Source organism: Telopea speciosissima, unplaced genomic scaffold (assembly GCF_018873765.1).
Source record: "Telopea speciosissima isolate NSW1024214 ecotype Mountain lineage unplaced genomic scaffold, Tspe_v1 Tspe_v1.0258, whole genome shotgun sequence".
In the NCBI taxonomy this organism is placed as follows: domain Eukaryota; kingdom Viridiplantae; phylum Streptophyta; class Magnoliopsida; order Proteales; family Proteaceae; genus Telopea; species Telopea speciosissima.
The window spans coordinates 15,166-30,378 of NW_025317594.1; the positions used below are offsets into that span (position 1 = coordinate 15,166).

Below are 15,213 nucleotides of genomic sequence, written 5' to 3' on the forward strand. Positions count from 1 at the left end.
AGGAGCCACACTATAGACACTATCTTTCATCAAATCTATTGCAGCATATAGGACTGGCATGGTTGGGCCCTTCAGAGCGGAGTCAGCAACATGTAGAACTTTAACTACTGGCTCTAAAACTTTCACCACTTTGCTTAGTTTGGTCCAGAAGTCCTCAGATGACATCGTTGCTTGTGCTTCCCTCCCATTTGCAGTCTTGGAACCCTTCCATTCAAACCACTCCTCAGAAGCAAACATGCTTCTCAGCCCGGCCTTCTTTGTCTTAATGCTTTTGAGGGCAATGTAGTTGGCAAATCTTGTGATGCCAGGCCTAACCAAGTCACCCCCACATTTTTCCCTCAATAGATTGAGTGCATAGGAGTGGTTGTATACAAAGTTGGTGACTTGTCTTGCACTTTTAACCACAGTCTTCACCAACTTTAACTTTCCCATATCTTTTAGCATTAAGTCAATGCAATGGGCTGCACAAGGAGTCCAGAAGAGCCGGTACTTACTATTGTTCATCATCTTCTCACCGACCACTTGAAGTTACTTCCATTGTCAATTCTACATAACTGGACAACATTCTCAATACCCACATCTTTTTCCACTACTTACTTTAACAATCTGTAAATATATTTTGCATCCTTTATCTCTTTAGATGCATCCACAGATTTGAGGAACACTGTCCTCCTATCACAATAAACCATGAAATTGATGATGGACTTTCTTGTAGGCCCAGCCCATCCATCTGCCATTATAGTCACCCCATATGTCTCTCACATATTCCTCATCTCACTAATGTACTCATCAATCTGACTCTTTTGTTGAGGTAGATAAACATTCATTACCTCATATGGGGTGGGGCCCTTGAATCCTGGGCCAGCCTCTGCGGTGGTATCTATCATGGTATCATAATGGGGGCCTTCAGGCAGATTTCTTGGGATGGTATGGTATAGCATCAACTTAGCTATTGATTCTTTAACCAATCCCTTCATCCCCTTCCATGCTCCTTTGATTCTAGGTTGACTGCTTCCTTTCTTCTTATGCAATTTAGGATCAGATGTTGTTGGTGGTACTGGTACTGGTAGAGGTGTTGGGGCTGCCCTCACACTTTGTGATCTTTTAAAAGGATTCAAAGTTCTAGGACCTCCAGCGCCGGCTCCTCTACTACCCCCTACTCTTTGTCTCTGCTTGATCATCTTGAAAACTTACTCTACTCCTTGAAACAATCTGCCTAAAATCCCTAGTCTCCCTCTGCTGTTTGTATGTCATCAGTGCTATGATGTCATCATATCATCATCATCATCATCATCATCATCATCATCATCATTGTATCGTCTTCCTCCTCCCATCGAACTCCTCACTGTATCCTCAAGTTGTTCTCTTATCCTTTGCTTGTCAGCCTTCCTCTTCTTTCTTGCCCTCAAACTATCATCAATCTCCCTGGCTACTTCAGTAGAGACCATATGACAACCTACAACATCTTTAGATCCTCCAGTCAGATGTTGTTTAAGTCTACTGGACCCACCTCCCATAAATTGCATGTGACAATAGTTACATATAGATTTTCTCTTATCCCCATCAATGGGAGTGCCATGTAACCATGCAATGTCACCCCTATGCTGGCTGGCAGGTCTCTCTTGTTCCCTCTGTTCTCTTTGTTCCCTCCGCCCCCTTTGTTGACTACTTTCCCCCACCTTTTGCTTGCCCTTCGCACGTTGTCTATCACGATCCGCCATAATGATACTTGTTTACTGCAATGTAAATAACACAAATAATTAAAATACTTAATGTAGATGCACTTCAATTGGCACTTTTAGATTATAAATACACTTATATAGTTTTTTAATAGTTTTCCCCTAACCCTTATATTTTTCACATAATTAAAACCAATTTTTTATATATAATGTTAATATAAGTATTGACCTAACACAACAAAACCAAAAATTAGTAAACATAATATACATGTAATGCATTTCAAAACATATAGAAATAACTTTCATATTTTTTCATTATTTTTTAAACTTAAAACTCATATTTTTCCTTATTTATTTACTGTTTTTTCTTTTTCTTTTTATATATTTTTCTTAATTTTCGAAAAAAATAATTATTTAAGAGCAGAAAAATAAATCCGACACCGTGAAGCCGTAGATCGGCCATTGGTGTCTAACATATATTTAATTCATTACCATCTAAGTCATATTACTCCTAATTATTTCCTATTTTAATTGTAGAAAAATGAATTTTTAAAACCAGAAAATTAGAAGAAAAAAAATACATATGGAAAAAAAATTTCGACACCGTGAGGCTATAGATCGGCCTCCGGTGTCTAACATATATTAATATCATCACCATCCAACAAAATTTGTACGTAGTCTTTTCAAAAAATTAGAGGAATAGAATTTACCTTAAATAGTGGAAAAAGGCTTGGATGATGAGCTTAGATGACCCTCCGATGAGTTTACCGGCGAAAATCCGACAACAATGTGCTTGAACAATGGCTAGAGTGTTGGATGAGAGCTTGGAAGAGTGGAAGAATAGGCAAAAGACTGAAATTCCTTGGCAAATGCAGCTCTCGGTCGAAATATGGACCGAAATCTGCGAAATATTGTATTAAAGCCCCCCTTCACGTGACACTTTAAGCCAAAATACCATATTTCGTCAATATCTCGTGAGATATCGAGATATCGAGATATCGTCGATATCTCATGAGATATCGACGAAATATGGTATTTTTTCATTTCGACCTGATTTCGCATCTCGGTAAGCTCGAGATATACGAAATTAAGCGATATTTCGCCAATATCGCGAGATTTTGAACCATGGTTATCAGCGGTTAGTGGGCAAACTAATCTATCTTTCTCACACCAAACCTGACATAGCAGTTGTTGCAAGTATGGTGAGCCAATTCATGCATGATCCCTATTCCTCTCATATGGATGCTGTCCGTCATATTTTGAGGTATTTGAAGTCTGCTCCAGGAAAGGGAATTCTCTTGTCTTCCAATGGTCACCTCAAGGTTGAAGCTTATACTGATGCCGATTGGGCTGGTTCTCCTGACAGAAAATCTATCTTTGGCTATTGTTCCTTTGTGGGTGGGAACCTTGTCACCTGGCGTAGCAAAAAGCAGAATGTTGTGGCAAGGTCCAGTGCTGAAGCCGAGTTTCGTGCGATGGCCCAAGGCATTTGTGAACTTCTATGGCTTAGAGGATTATTATAGGATATTGGTGTTGCTATCCATATTCCAATGATGCTTTATTGTGACAATAAAGCTGCCATTAGCATTGCTCATAACCCTGTCCAGCATGATCGCACTAAGCATGTGGAGGTTGACAGACATTTCATCAAGGAGAAGCTTGAAGCTAGCCTCATTTGTGTTCCCTTTGTGAAGTCTACTGATCAACTTGCTGATGTGTTCACTTTGGGGCTGAATAGCAAGCTGTTTAATCCTATCTTAGTCAAGTTGGGCATGCATGATATATATGCTCCAACTTGAGGGGGAGTGTTAGATATGGGCCAGAATACCGTGGGGGGTATTCTGGACTTTTTTCCTCTTTATCTATTTAGTTGTTTGTATGTGGTTTAGTCCCACATTGCCCATGTACATATGTTTATTCTTTTATTACTCTTATAAATAAAGAGGTGCTTGGGGTGACTCAAGTTATCCAAGCCTTTCCCTAATTTTAAATCTCTCAACAGAGAGGGACGACTATCTTCAAGCAGGTACAATCCACCATGTACTTTACCTAATGTAATCGTCTTCCCAGAGCCCAGATCCTGAAAAACACAGTGGGAAGGAAAAAATTTTACTTTGCAATTAAGATCACGAGTAATACTACTAATAGAAAGAAGGTTTGTAGTAAAATTAGAAAAATGTAAAACAGAAGACAAAGGAAGAGAAGAAGTACAGTTGATGATTCCTTTTCCAGATATGGAGGAAAGGGAACCATCAACTACTTTGACCTTGTCTTTCCCAGAAGTGGGAGAACAACGATGGAACAGGCTAGAGGAACCGGTCATGTGATCTGTAGCTCTAGATTCTATGATCCAAGGATGGGAAGCTACAGAAGCACAGTGACCCCCAAATGGAATACCTAGCCGGGCAAAGTGTGAAGCTGAAGGAGCAGCGGAGGTGGCAGTATCAACAGATGTAGTAGAGGCAGCACCAGCGGAAGTCCTTAGCACACATAGGAATGCCTGTAGATCATCCTGGGATAGACCAATGTCAGTAGTAGGGGCTGTAGTAATAGTCTCAGTGTGATGAGCCTTGTTCTTTGGCTTTGTCTTTGTCTTGGCAGCCCTTTTTGCTTCGAAGTCAGCTGGTTTCCCATGAAGTTTCCAGCACTTCTCTTTGGTGTGGTAGGGTTTGTGACAGTGTTTACAAACAACAGTCCCTGTAGTAGAATCACCAAGAGAAGCAGTGCCAACAGGTGCAAGAGTAGCCGGGGCAGCAGCCTTGAGGGCTGATCTGTCAGTAATAGGTGGGTGTAGCATAGCAGCCCTACGGTTTTCCTCAGAGGACACCAAGGCATAGGGTTGTTCAAGTGTGGGAAAAGGCTTATGGCCCAATACTTGAACACGAATCTGGTCATATTCCACATTTAAACCAGCCAAAAAATCATACACCCTGATCTTGTCCACATGCTTCTTATATGAAGCAATGTCAGCAACTGTAGTAGGGTGGAAATCAGAGTAGTGGTCCAATTGTTGCCACAGACTGCGTAGAGTAGCATAGTATTTGGAAACTGAAAATTCTTCCTGAGTAGTATGGAGGACCTTTTGCCTGAGTTCATATACTTGGGCATCATTGCCAAGCTGCCTGTAAGTTTCCTTGCAAGTAGCCCAAATCTGAGAGGCTGTATCAAGGAGAAGAAAATTATGTTGCAGATCTGAAGTCATAGAACCAATCAAGTAGGACATGAGAACACCATTGTTTGCAAGCCATCTTTCTTGAGCATGACCAATCTCAGTTGGCATGACAGTGGTGCCATTAATGTGACCAGTAAGGCCCCGACCAACAATGGCAAAGGAAGCAGACCGAGACCAAAGCAAGTAATTAGAACCATTCAGTTTGATTGGATTAGTAGGAAAGGTATGAAATTCTGATTTGCCTTGGCCATCACCAACCGAAGTTGCAGTAGAATTAGTTGAGTCACCCATGATCACAGTAGAGAAGCCCAAATCGTAGAGAAGGGCTGTTGTGTGGAAAAAGCCAGTAAAAACTCCAAGAGAAGTGCTGAAAATTGAGGGAGAGACCTCTTTATATGCAGCAATAGGTGTCCCAAAAAATCAGTAGCAACAGAGATGGCAATCCCCTAGATCGACTTTTGCAAGGTTTTGAAAAAAACCCTGATTTGATGAGATCGATGTAGGGGAGAAAGCAATCAAAAACTCAGCAAAAGGGGCTGAAATTTGGGTCGAGTGGCCTTCTAATGGTGCTGGATCACTCCGCCAAAAATCAGCTTCAATGGAAATCTGAAACCCCCAGATCGATAATTGTCAGGGTTTTGAGAAAACCCTGATGTTGGGAAGGATCGATCTGAGGAAACCTTCAAAGAATGGAGACTGGAACTTGGAGAGATCTGCTGCAGGTCTTGATCTTTAATAAGGGGGATTGATTTCTTATTGAGAGATGAAATCAATCCAACAAAAACACTTGAAGCTTCAAATATCGCAGGCAGGGAGGCTGGTTCCTATCGAGCAGAATTTTTTGTCATTGAATGAGGTGATGGAGGGCAGCAATTGGATCTAGTGATCACCTCATCAGTGCTGCCCTATGGGAGAATGGAGAACAAAAGAGAGGAGAAGAGAAGGAGAAGAGAGAAGGAAAAGAGTGAAGAAGAAGAAAAGAGATCGAGAATGGGGCTGTGAAGAACCCTAGTTCGAAACCTGCTCTGATACCATGTTAACAGGAATAAAACTAGAGTAATGCTTGGATGATTAATGATCACCCCAAGCCCTTTATTTATATTAACAAGAATAGAGGACAGAATTACATGTTAGCAATGTAGGACTAAACCCACATAATAGAAACAAGAATAAAGCAGTAAAAAGTCCAGAATAACCCCCACGGTATTCTGGCCCATATAATCTAACGGGAAAAACTTACCCCACGATGCAACTTTCCTTTCACTCGAGTTTTGTTTTTCCCTCTCCTATTTTGAATATATGGCCCCATAAATGATATTTTTTTCAAGATAGCCAATGTTGTGACGTGTAGATTCGTCCACACACTGGCGTCATGGGGAACCCTATCCCTAATCTAATAATTCCCCCTTCAATTACAATCATATTCTTTATCTCTGGTCTATTTACTTACTGTATACTCCTTAATCAAGTCCACACCCAATGCAGTCCAAGTCTCTAAAACACACCTAATTCTTTACCCCAAATTCAAAAGGGTTCCTACTCTGACTCCACCTCGAAAATGTTAGCAAGCTCGATTTGGTCCTTGTCGTTGTCCATACCCAGGCGTACGTGCTGTATCTTCAGCCTCATATAGTAGTCCACATCAAGGTTTAAAGTATCGGTATCGGGTATCGGTTTGGAAAGGTGATTTTAAGAGACATATCATATCGTATCGTATTGGAGAGATGCAAGATACACTAAAGATACACATGGAAATGTTTAGGATACATGCAAAATATAGTTTTGAAGCCTAAAACACTATAAACAAATAATATGTAAAATATATATTGCATAAAGACGAGAAAAAAGTACGATGAGACAAGTGCATTCAATTGATTATGTATAAAGATGAAGTTTCTTACTTGTACTAATACAAAATAAATGTCATTTTCGGTTTGGGGAAGATTTAGGGTTTAGATACACAACATTGCAAAAAAAAAAAAAAAAACCTAGTTTCATGCAATCATTCATGTTGTTTTCCACTAACCTAGTGATCCATTGCAAAAAGCAACACTAAAAATTAATATTTGAGAAAAAAATTCAAAATTTTGATAGAAAACTGCTCTTGTGCAAATCTGGTTTCGTTCCTTGATTGTAGGTTGTTTAATTACCAAATGATGATAAAATCAACACTAGAGTCGCTTTTGCCATTAGAAATAAGGAATTTAGTTGATTTTGCCAAAGCAAGATTGATTACAATGCCTGTTATAGGAGCTCTTGTAAGTGTTTTGAGTCATCGATAAGTATCAACCATTATTGGGTCATGTATTGACCCTATACTGTTGATACATTTTTTAGGTATCGTATCGGTGTCATAGTGTATTGGTACCATAAAAATAAGATACGTATCGGTTAGTATCGGCGGATATGTTAAGATACTTAAAATCTTGGTCCACATACACCAATTCTGCCAGATGTTGGGAACCCAATCAGTTCCGCGTTTAGGAGTTGGAGTAATTACTTATTATATTCCTAATGAATTACATATGTCACCTTTAAGTTGCATCCTAATGAATTACATATGTCACCTTTAAGTTGCAAATAGACTGTATTATATCACGGAGCTCGAATAGGCCCTGCTGCCACATGGCATCGCATTGTCCACGTTCTCCATCATGTCTACAGCAGAATACAAGTGTGGCATGGTGGGCCTAAAAGCAAAGTCCACCAACCTCAGTACCTTGACCATTGGGTCCAAAATTGTCACCGCCTTCATTAGGTTCTTCCAAAACTCCTCAGATGCAATGGTAGACTATGCTGCCCTACTTCTAGTGGAACTCGACTCCCTCCACCTAAACCAATCCTTAAGATGCAAACATAGATCTGAGGTTGACCTTCTTCGCCTCAAAGCTCTTCAGTGCAATGTAGTTTGTGGCGAATCTAGTGACACCGGGCTTGACCAATTCCCCACCATACTTGCTCCTTAGAAGTTGCAGTGCAAACCCATGGCTGTAGACAAGGTGCTCATCTGTCTCTCTCTCAACCACACTCTGCACCAATTTTAACTTCTCCATGTCCTTCAACATGATGTCAATGCAATGGGCTGCACAAGGGGTCCAAAAGAGTTAGTATCTATTGTTATTCAACAATTCTCTCTGGCCTTCTTAAAGTTGCTTCCACTGTCCATCACAACCTGGACGACGTTCTCCACTCACCTCCAGGACCACATCCTCTAGTAACCTATAAATGTATTTTGCATCATTTTTCTCCTTGAATGCATCCACAGATTTGAGGAATACTGCCCTACTGTCATAGTAAACCATGGAGTTGATGATGGACTTTCTCGTGGGACTAGTCCAACCATCGTACATGATCCTCATGCCGTAGTTCTCCCACATCCCCTTCAGGCCATCTATAGCTCCTGTTTCTGTTGAGGCAAATAAACATTCATCACCTAGTAGACAGTGGGCCCCTTGACCCTTGAACCAGCCTCAGCCACCATATTTAGCATGGTCAGTAGGGCCCTGTAGGAGCTGTCGCTGGGATGCTGTGGAATAACAACCGCTTAGACATGGCATCCCCAATTTTCTCCTTCACATCACTCCACATATGCTTATATTTACATTGCTTGTGCCCTTTTTTCCTGTAAATGCCGGGATCTTGCTGTAGTACAGGGTCCTCAACTAGTGGTGGTAGTGGAGCTGCCCTTGTACTCTCTGATCTCTAATGGGAAGCTCAGTCTGCCTCCTCCCTTATGATTGTGGTTGTGGCTGTGCAAATCCACTACCACTACCACCTGCTCTAGACAGACCAGCTCTTCCCCCTAGACCTCTGTGTCTATCCTGCTCCTCATGAAAAGTGGCTTTGCTCCTCGTTTGTGCCCGCCAAAAATCTCTAGCCTCTGCCTCTATCTGCACATCATCAGGCACATACACAGGGTCATCATCATCCCTCCCCCCCCCCCCCCCCTCCCCCCTCCCCCCCTCCTGGCTGGTTACTAGAACTGTCTCCTCAAATTACACCCACCCCTTCTCCTTTTCTGCCCTCCTCTGCTGCTGTCCGCTCATGGCTTTAGCTATGGCCCTACAAATCTCCACAGTAACCATAGGGCATGTGGTCACATTTGTACCATTCCCAGCCAAACGTTGTTTCGGTCTAGTGGCCCCACCTTCCATGATCTTCTTACCTTGGGTTGGCCACACAAGGCCTGTTTGTGATTCAACACTTTTTAGCGTCAGGAAATAGTAACTTGTAAGAAGAATTATATGTAAGAAATAATAATAGTAGTAAGAAGAACACAAGTTGCTATAAGAGGTTTTCCTCACTTCTCGGGGAAAAATGAAGGAGGGCATCAGGATTCTGATTTCCTAAAATAGTAAAAAATGAATTTACTGAAAAAGAGTAAATTAACAACCTTAGAAGTAAATTGTCCTATTTTCTTAAAATGAGTTGATGTTTCTTAGTGGTGATATTCTAAAATGCACCATCCTTTTATTTCAGCTGACTTGAGTCCTAGAGGCTGGGTATGGAAAGAGGCTTCAATATCAAGGCCTGATTTGTCATGTATTCTTGTGACTCTCCCATATCACACACCATATAAATTTGGGGTGCTTCGGCTTATTCTTAACATTTAACATCATTGTTGTATTGCCTGAGTCTGTGAAGTAAATTACAGTATACGTAAAAAATTAACACAGTATGGAAGTTTAGCTGTTCAGTCTTTGCTAAAATTATGATGCCAGAGAGCTTGTATTCTTTTCTGGACACCAACAATGTTGCACAGACACCCATGGGTATGTAGTTCATATGTTTAGACAGACAGATTCATATACAGTTGCATCATGATGTGTTTCTTTTGTTTACATGGACTTAGCGTGGTCTACTCTCAGGACGACTGATTCGATTCATTTGGATCGATAAGCAGAAAAAAGAGTTCCAGATCGGATTGAAAGTTTGTTGAATATAGGGCTCAAAACATGGGAACAACAGGGAAGATGAGCAAAATTCACTCAAGAAGAGTGGCTCTTTATCATCTCCTTCCTTGATTAGACTTTAAACGAATTGCAAGAGCAAGAAAGTCTCTTCTGGGATTATTTTATAAAATTTCCGTGAAATTAGTAATTGCCCCAATACGTGACACGCTCTATTCTCTGTGGACCTTTTTCTCCAGAAAATATATTGAACTGTCTTTCAATTGAATTGTGGTGTATATTCTCTGCTTTATGATACGCTGTATGTTTATTTCTTTAACCTGACGTTCTTTTCCTTTACCATCATTGATGGTTGATCATGAATGCTCAAGTTTCTGTTTACTTTGATTCACTGTTTCCTTTTCTGACTTGAGTTCCTTTTTCAATCCTGGGCTTATCTGTTTAGATAGCTCAAAGGAACAGCTTGGACGTCGATGTTGACCTCGCTCTAGGTTTTGCTTCCCACTACTGCAAGATTGGAACAATGGAGTGTCTTGTGGAAGAGGGAAATGCAATTGCATTTTTGGGCCCTTTAATGAGAGCTGCAGAGAGGGGTTGCATGCAGGTTGTTCAATGGTTTGTCCAAAGGGGCTGCCGGGACATGGAGCTGTGCCTTGCCCTCACTGCTGCCACCTCTAGCAGTCAAGTAGGGATAGCTGCCTACCTTCTCCCGCATGTCCCCCAGCATGTCCTTGCTGCTCTCAGCATCGAGATCCTGAAAGCTGCCGGAGAGAGAAGTGGTGGGTCACTAGATGGCATCGCATTCCTCTTCCACTCTGATTTTCTTGGGGACCCTGTTGCCACCTATGCAGTTGCGGACAGCATTGCAAGGTCAGACGATGAAGCTGTGGCTCCAGACTTGAAGGCCTATCTGCAGGAGCACTGGTCAGAGGCAGCATTCTTGGATGGGTTGAGGCGTGAGCAGGATCATTACGTGAACATAATGAGAATATTGAGGTGGGGTGGGTCTCCGATTTGCCTGAGGGATCTCCCAGGCCCCCTCAGAGTGGCAATCACATACTTGCCTTTGTACAGGGAGTGTCTAGCAGTTCATGGCCGCCTGTTATCGCAGCGGCTAAGGGGACAACTTGTGGAAGCAGCAAGAAGGCTTGACGGTAGGCCGGTCAATGAGAAAAGCCAGGGGAAAGAACTCTTGGCTGTTTTGGAGCATCATCTTCCGCTGTTTTTGCTGTGTGGCTCAAATGTTGCTTAGTGCATGATTTAGTTTCCAATTTTCTTTTCTCTCCATTATATAGCTTCACCATCATAAAAAGTAATGATAAGAATATTTAGCAGGGTTTGAAGGTGACAACTTGGCCAATTCGCTATTTCTGTTTTTTTATCATGTGGTGGGCTGTTATTGTAGATCTCCTACATTTTCTTTGTAACGTATTATGTTATATACATATAATAGGGAAAATGAACCACACTTTTTCGAGACAAAAGAACGCCTTTTGAAAAGTTTCACTTCACTGGCTATCCATCCATAGCACAGGAATAAGGGAATTACTTACTGAAAGATATTGATTTCATGATGAAATCACACATAGGTGGCAAGGAAAAGTAGGAGATAGTTATAAGAGGTCCAATTGTTTGCCCATCAATCGAAGGAGCAAAGCAAAGGAGATAAAAACAAAATGTACAAGTCATGGAATGATTTTGAACAAAGTATTTTGAATATCGATTCATTTGTTAAAAAAATGCCTTTTCCCAATTTTGAATTATCCTCGAAACTAAGGACTTCATGTATGAGTAAAAAGGAGAGTGGAAAGGAGAGCTGAAAATTTTTCTAATAGAAGATATAGAGTATTTTTCCTTGGGGATGGAAAATTTGTCCATTGGATCCCGTTGTGTGGATTCCTTTACATGCCTTTTTATAAATAATCGAGTTTCAAACCTAGCTCACTCTTCCATTAAAGCTCCACCCTTATTTGACGGCTTGAAATCCTCCCCTCCCATTTACCTCAAATTGCACGAATCGTTATCGTCTACGGTTCCCTAGTGCCTCTCACAAGAGGGGGTGGGACCCACCTGGGACACCTGACCGAACACTCTACCCGGGTGGGGTCTACCCTCCTCTTGTGAGAGGCACGAGGGAACTGCACCGGTCAGGGAACCGCATAGGAAAAAAATTCCAAATTGCACACGGGCATCGGAAGAAACCCTTGCAATCTCTTTGGAAAAACAACGTGTCTGGTCGCGTGGCCCTTGTGCGGTTGCTCCTAGACGTAGCTCCCTTGAAATGATCGCTCGACCTCCGTACAAAATAAAAAATTCCCCTGGTCAATGTCCTTGTGCGTCCCTTCATATAATTGGTGTATTTAGAGCTTGACGTCTTCATTTAATTGCCCCTTATCTTAATCTTAAAAGCATTTAATGAAGTATTGAGGGTAAATATATCATTTCACATAAGAATTTCATTAATGTTGCATTAAAGAATTTTCAACTTTTTGAAAACTCCTTTTATCCCTACAATAAATAACTTTTGAGAATAAAACAAAAGGCAAAAAAGTAAGATTACAAATCTATTGGCACTTTATATATAGGGAAAAAGAATGTTAACTCGTGGCGTGGTTCATGCGCCCAGACACAGGACCATGCAAAATTACTATTCAGCCCCCAGAGAATTGAAAAACTCCATTCAGCTCCCCATCACTCTAAGTCATTCATTACCTCATTAGGGAACTCTGTAACCATTAAAATCACATTAACATACTAAAAAAATCAAAAGGGAACAAACCTAGGGTATTCATCTTTGAACCGGAAATCCCTCTTCCAAGTCTCTCTTTCGATCTCCTAGGATCTAATAGTTGTTCCCCCCTTGATTGAGCTTCGAATTACCTTAGGTTCAAACCTAAACCCTTCTTCTTCTCTTCCTTTCTCTCTCTGTTCTCTTTTTTTTTTTTTTTTTTTTTTTGAAACAAGTTAGAAATGAATCAAAACCCAACTTAATATATCTTATTTGCGCTCTGCCGGTCGATCGATACAATCTTCTATCCACCATTAGCCAACCAACAATACTACTAATATTTCTGATCGCATGCCGGTCGACCAACTCCTCAACTGCCAAGCCTACTAGTATCGACCGACATAGGGTCAGGTTGACCAGAAACTAACTCTCTCGTCTCGATTCCGTTTAACCTGTTTCATTAATGACATGGAAGATCACTCAATTACCTTCGATTCTCATGTTTTGAGCTTCTCCAAACTCTAACTAGGTGTCTATCTTCACTTCTCTTCCATTGTATTTCTCTCTCCAGATGCCATTGTAGACACCTCACTTTGTCACTGCGGAGAGTGTGCATGGCGATGATGAAAGGTCTCCATGGACATGGTTTAGGATTTGTTAATTAGTTATAGGCTCTCCCACACCTGAAATTTCTCTTAATACCATTCTCTAAGAATTTGGCATCAATTGTCTGAAATGTCCTTAGTAGGGTTTGGCAGGTATAGGTGTAGACACCCCAATTTTGCTCCCAAAATATCCCCAAAAGCCATGGAATATTAAAGGGAATTCAAGTCACCGATATCCCCGAAAATAACCCAAATTAATCCAATCCAATTTAGCCCAAATCCAAGCCAGTCCAAACCTAATCTAAACCCCAAACCGGTCTAAATCTAGTTAGCCCATGTCCAAACCTAAACCGGTCTAAACCTAATTACTCCAAGCCCAAACCAAGCCCAGTAAAATCCAAACCCAATTAAAAGGGTAACTCGGTCAAAAGCAAAAGAAAAAAGGGCAGTTAGATTTTAAATATTTTGAAAGGGGTATTTTAAGAAAAAAACAAAGAAAGAAAAAAGGCAAACCAAAAAAGGATTATAAAACGAAAAACCAAAAACAAAAAACGGGGACTCTCATTTTCTACTTCGTTCTTGGAGAGAGAGGAAAAAAGACAGAAATCTAGGGTCTGAGATTTCGGAGAGAAAATCTAGGGTTCTAGGAATGGGAATGGAGGAGAGTGAGTGAAGATCGGGGGATTAGGGATAGGTTTTTCTGAGATTTTTTGGCCTGGATATCCGGCGATTCTCATGGTGCACTTTGGATATCCAGACCTAGCTGTTGATTATCTGTTCGTCGGCGATCGGAACATCTGAAGCAAAGAAGACCGCTGCAAGCGCATCAATCGAAGATCGTGATCTCTGATTGTCTTTTTTAGTCTTTGCGATTTCTCCTGTAATTCTTTTCGGTGTTAAATCTGTAATAATTCTTCCCCATCCCCTGTGGTCGTTTGGTGTTCTTGCGTTGGAAGCCGAGAGCAGCAGCTATCAGAATCGTTTGATCCCCTATAGTCCTGATCGATTTCAAAGGGATTCTACTGTTTAATTAAGGTAAATTTCATCTCCCCTATTGATTCCCTCGGAAATTTTTTATTATATGAGAAACGATTCTGCAATTCTTTGGTTCTTTGCTTTCTTGATATAACCTGTGAATCTCTATTCTCTATTGCTTGATTCTTTGAAGATAAAATGAATCCATGATTCTTTGTTTCTTTATGATCTTGATGATCGATCTCTATTTTGGTAGACTCGTGATCCCTATAATCTCTATTTCATGTTTTCTTGATTGATCCTTTGAAATTGGGATGAACATGTGATCTCCATTATCATGCTTCTTATTCTTCTCTCTCTGGTTAATTTCAGATCTTAAATGTATGTCTCTGTGACTTCTATTTTGATTCTTTCTCTGTGATCAATATTATATAAAAGAATTTGTGTAATCGGTCCTTGTGAATCACTTAGATACAACATTGCCAATCTCTGTGAATAATTTTAGATGCAAGATTGCATATCCTTTTAACTATCATTGTGGTTCGGTCTCTGTGATTAGTTTCAGATCTGAAATTGTGTCTTCATGTCTTGATCTGCTTCTATGCTTAGCATTTCAGATCTTGGAATATATGACTTCTATGACCTATGTTTTGGTTGATTTTTTGTCTTGCCTCAGATTTATGATTGCATATTTCGGTGATGTTCTTGACTAGCTTTAAATCAGGATTGTATATTTCTATAACCTACACTTCTTTTCTCTTTCTTGATTACTCCCTTAGGATCACATGTCTCCAATCCTCTATTCCCATTTTTTTTTCATTTGTAGATGATAAACATTAATTGGTCCCCATAGTCATCTCTGCAATCATTACCTTTTGATTTGCATGCCGTGGAGAACATATTTCGATTCCCGTTGATATCCCTACAGTCCCTGCATCTTGATTTACATTCTGTAATAAGTGTGATCCTATCCCTCATTGTATTTTTATTTCTCATCATATCTTGTCTCTATTTCAGACATGAGATTGCTCATATGAGACTTTCCTTTTTTTATCATGTCTTGATTTCAATTTTAAATCTAAGATTGCATATCTACAATATCTGTTTTCGACATGTCTTGATTCCATTTTGGATCTAAGATGTA

The 15,213-nt window shown here is 40.5% G+C and overlaps 2 protein-coding genes across 2 annotated transcripts; one reads left to right on the top strand and one right to left on the bottom strand.

The window, feature by feature from the left end:
- Positions 1-7,694: 7,694 nt before the first annotated feature.
- Positions 7,695-9,005, bottom strand: LOC122647898. Its single transcript, XM_043841192.1, has 4 exons — positions 8,853-9,005; positions 8,642-8,741; positions 8,024-8,257; positions 7,695-7,933 (listed from the first exon to the last, which is right to left on the bottom strand). The coding sequence occupies exons 1-4, from the start codon at positions 9,003-9,005 to the stop codon at positions 7,695-7,697; spliced, it is 726 nt and encodes a 241-aa protein (XP_043697127.1).
- Positions 9,006-9,562: 557 nt separating this feature from the next.
- Positions 9,563-11,073, top strand: LOC122647899 (ankyrin repeat protein SKIP35-like). The gene is made up of 3 exons (XM_043841193.1): positions 9,563-9,623; positions 9,720-9,781; positions 10,207-11,073. The coding sequence occupies exons 1-3, from the start codon at positions 9,563-9,565 to the stop codon at positions 11,011-11,013; spliced, it is 930 nt and encodes a 309-aa protein (XP_043697128.1). The 3' UTR covers positions 11,014-11,073.
- The last annotated feature ends 4,140 nt before the right edge of the window (positions 11,074-15,213 follow it).

What these genes read in the sequence shown, in the direction of transcription:
- LOC122647898 (XM_043841192.1), bottom strand. Translation starts at nt 9,005, where the DNA reads ATGGAAGGTGGGGCCACTAGACCGAAACAACGTTTGGCTGGGAATGGT. An exon ending in CAGAAAAGGAGAAGGGGTGG is followed by an intron (nt 8,742 to 8,852) that starts GTGTAATTTGAG and finishes GATGATGTGCAG; the next exon opens with ATAGAGGCAGAGGCTAGAGA. An exon ending in AGGTCTAGGGGGAAGAGCTG is followed by an intron (nt 8,258 to 8,641) that starts GTCTGTCTAGAG and finishes TTGCCTCAACAG; the next exon opens with AAACAGGAGCTATAGATGGC.
- LOC122647899 (XM_043841193.1), top strand. Translation starts at nt 9,563, where the DNA reads ATGATGCCAGAGAGCTTGTATTCTTTTCTGGACACCAACAATGTTGCA. An exon ending in TGTTGCACAGACACCCATGG is followed by an intron (nt 9,624 to 9,719) that starts GTATGTAGTTCA and finishes GTCTACTCTCAG; the next exon opens with GACGACTGATTCGATTCATT. An exon ending in AGTTCCAGATCGGATTGAAA is followed by an intron (nt 9,782 to 10,206) that starts GTTTGTTGAATA and finishes TTATCTGTTTAG; the next exon opens with ATAGCTCAAAGGAACAGCTT.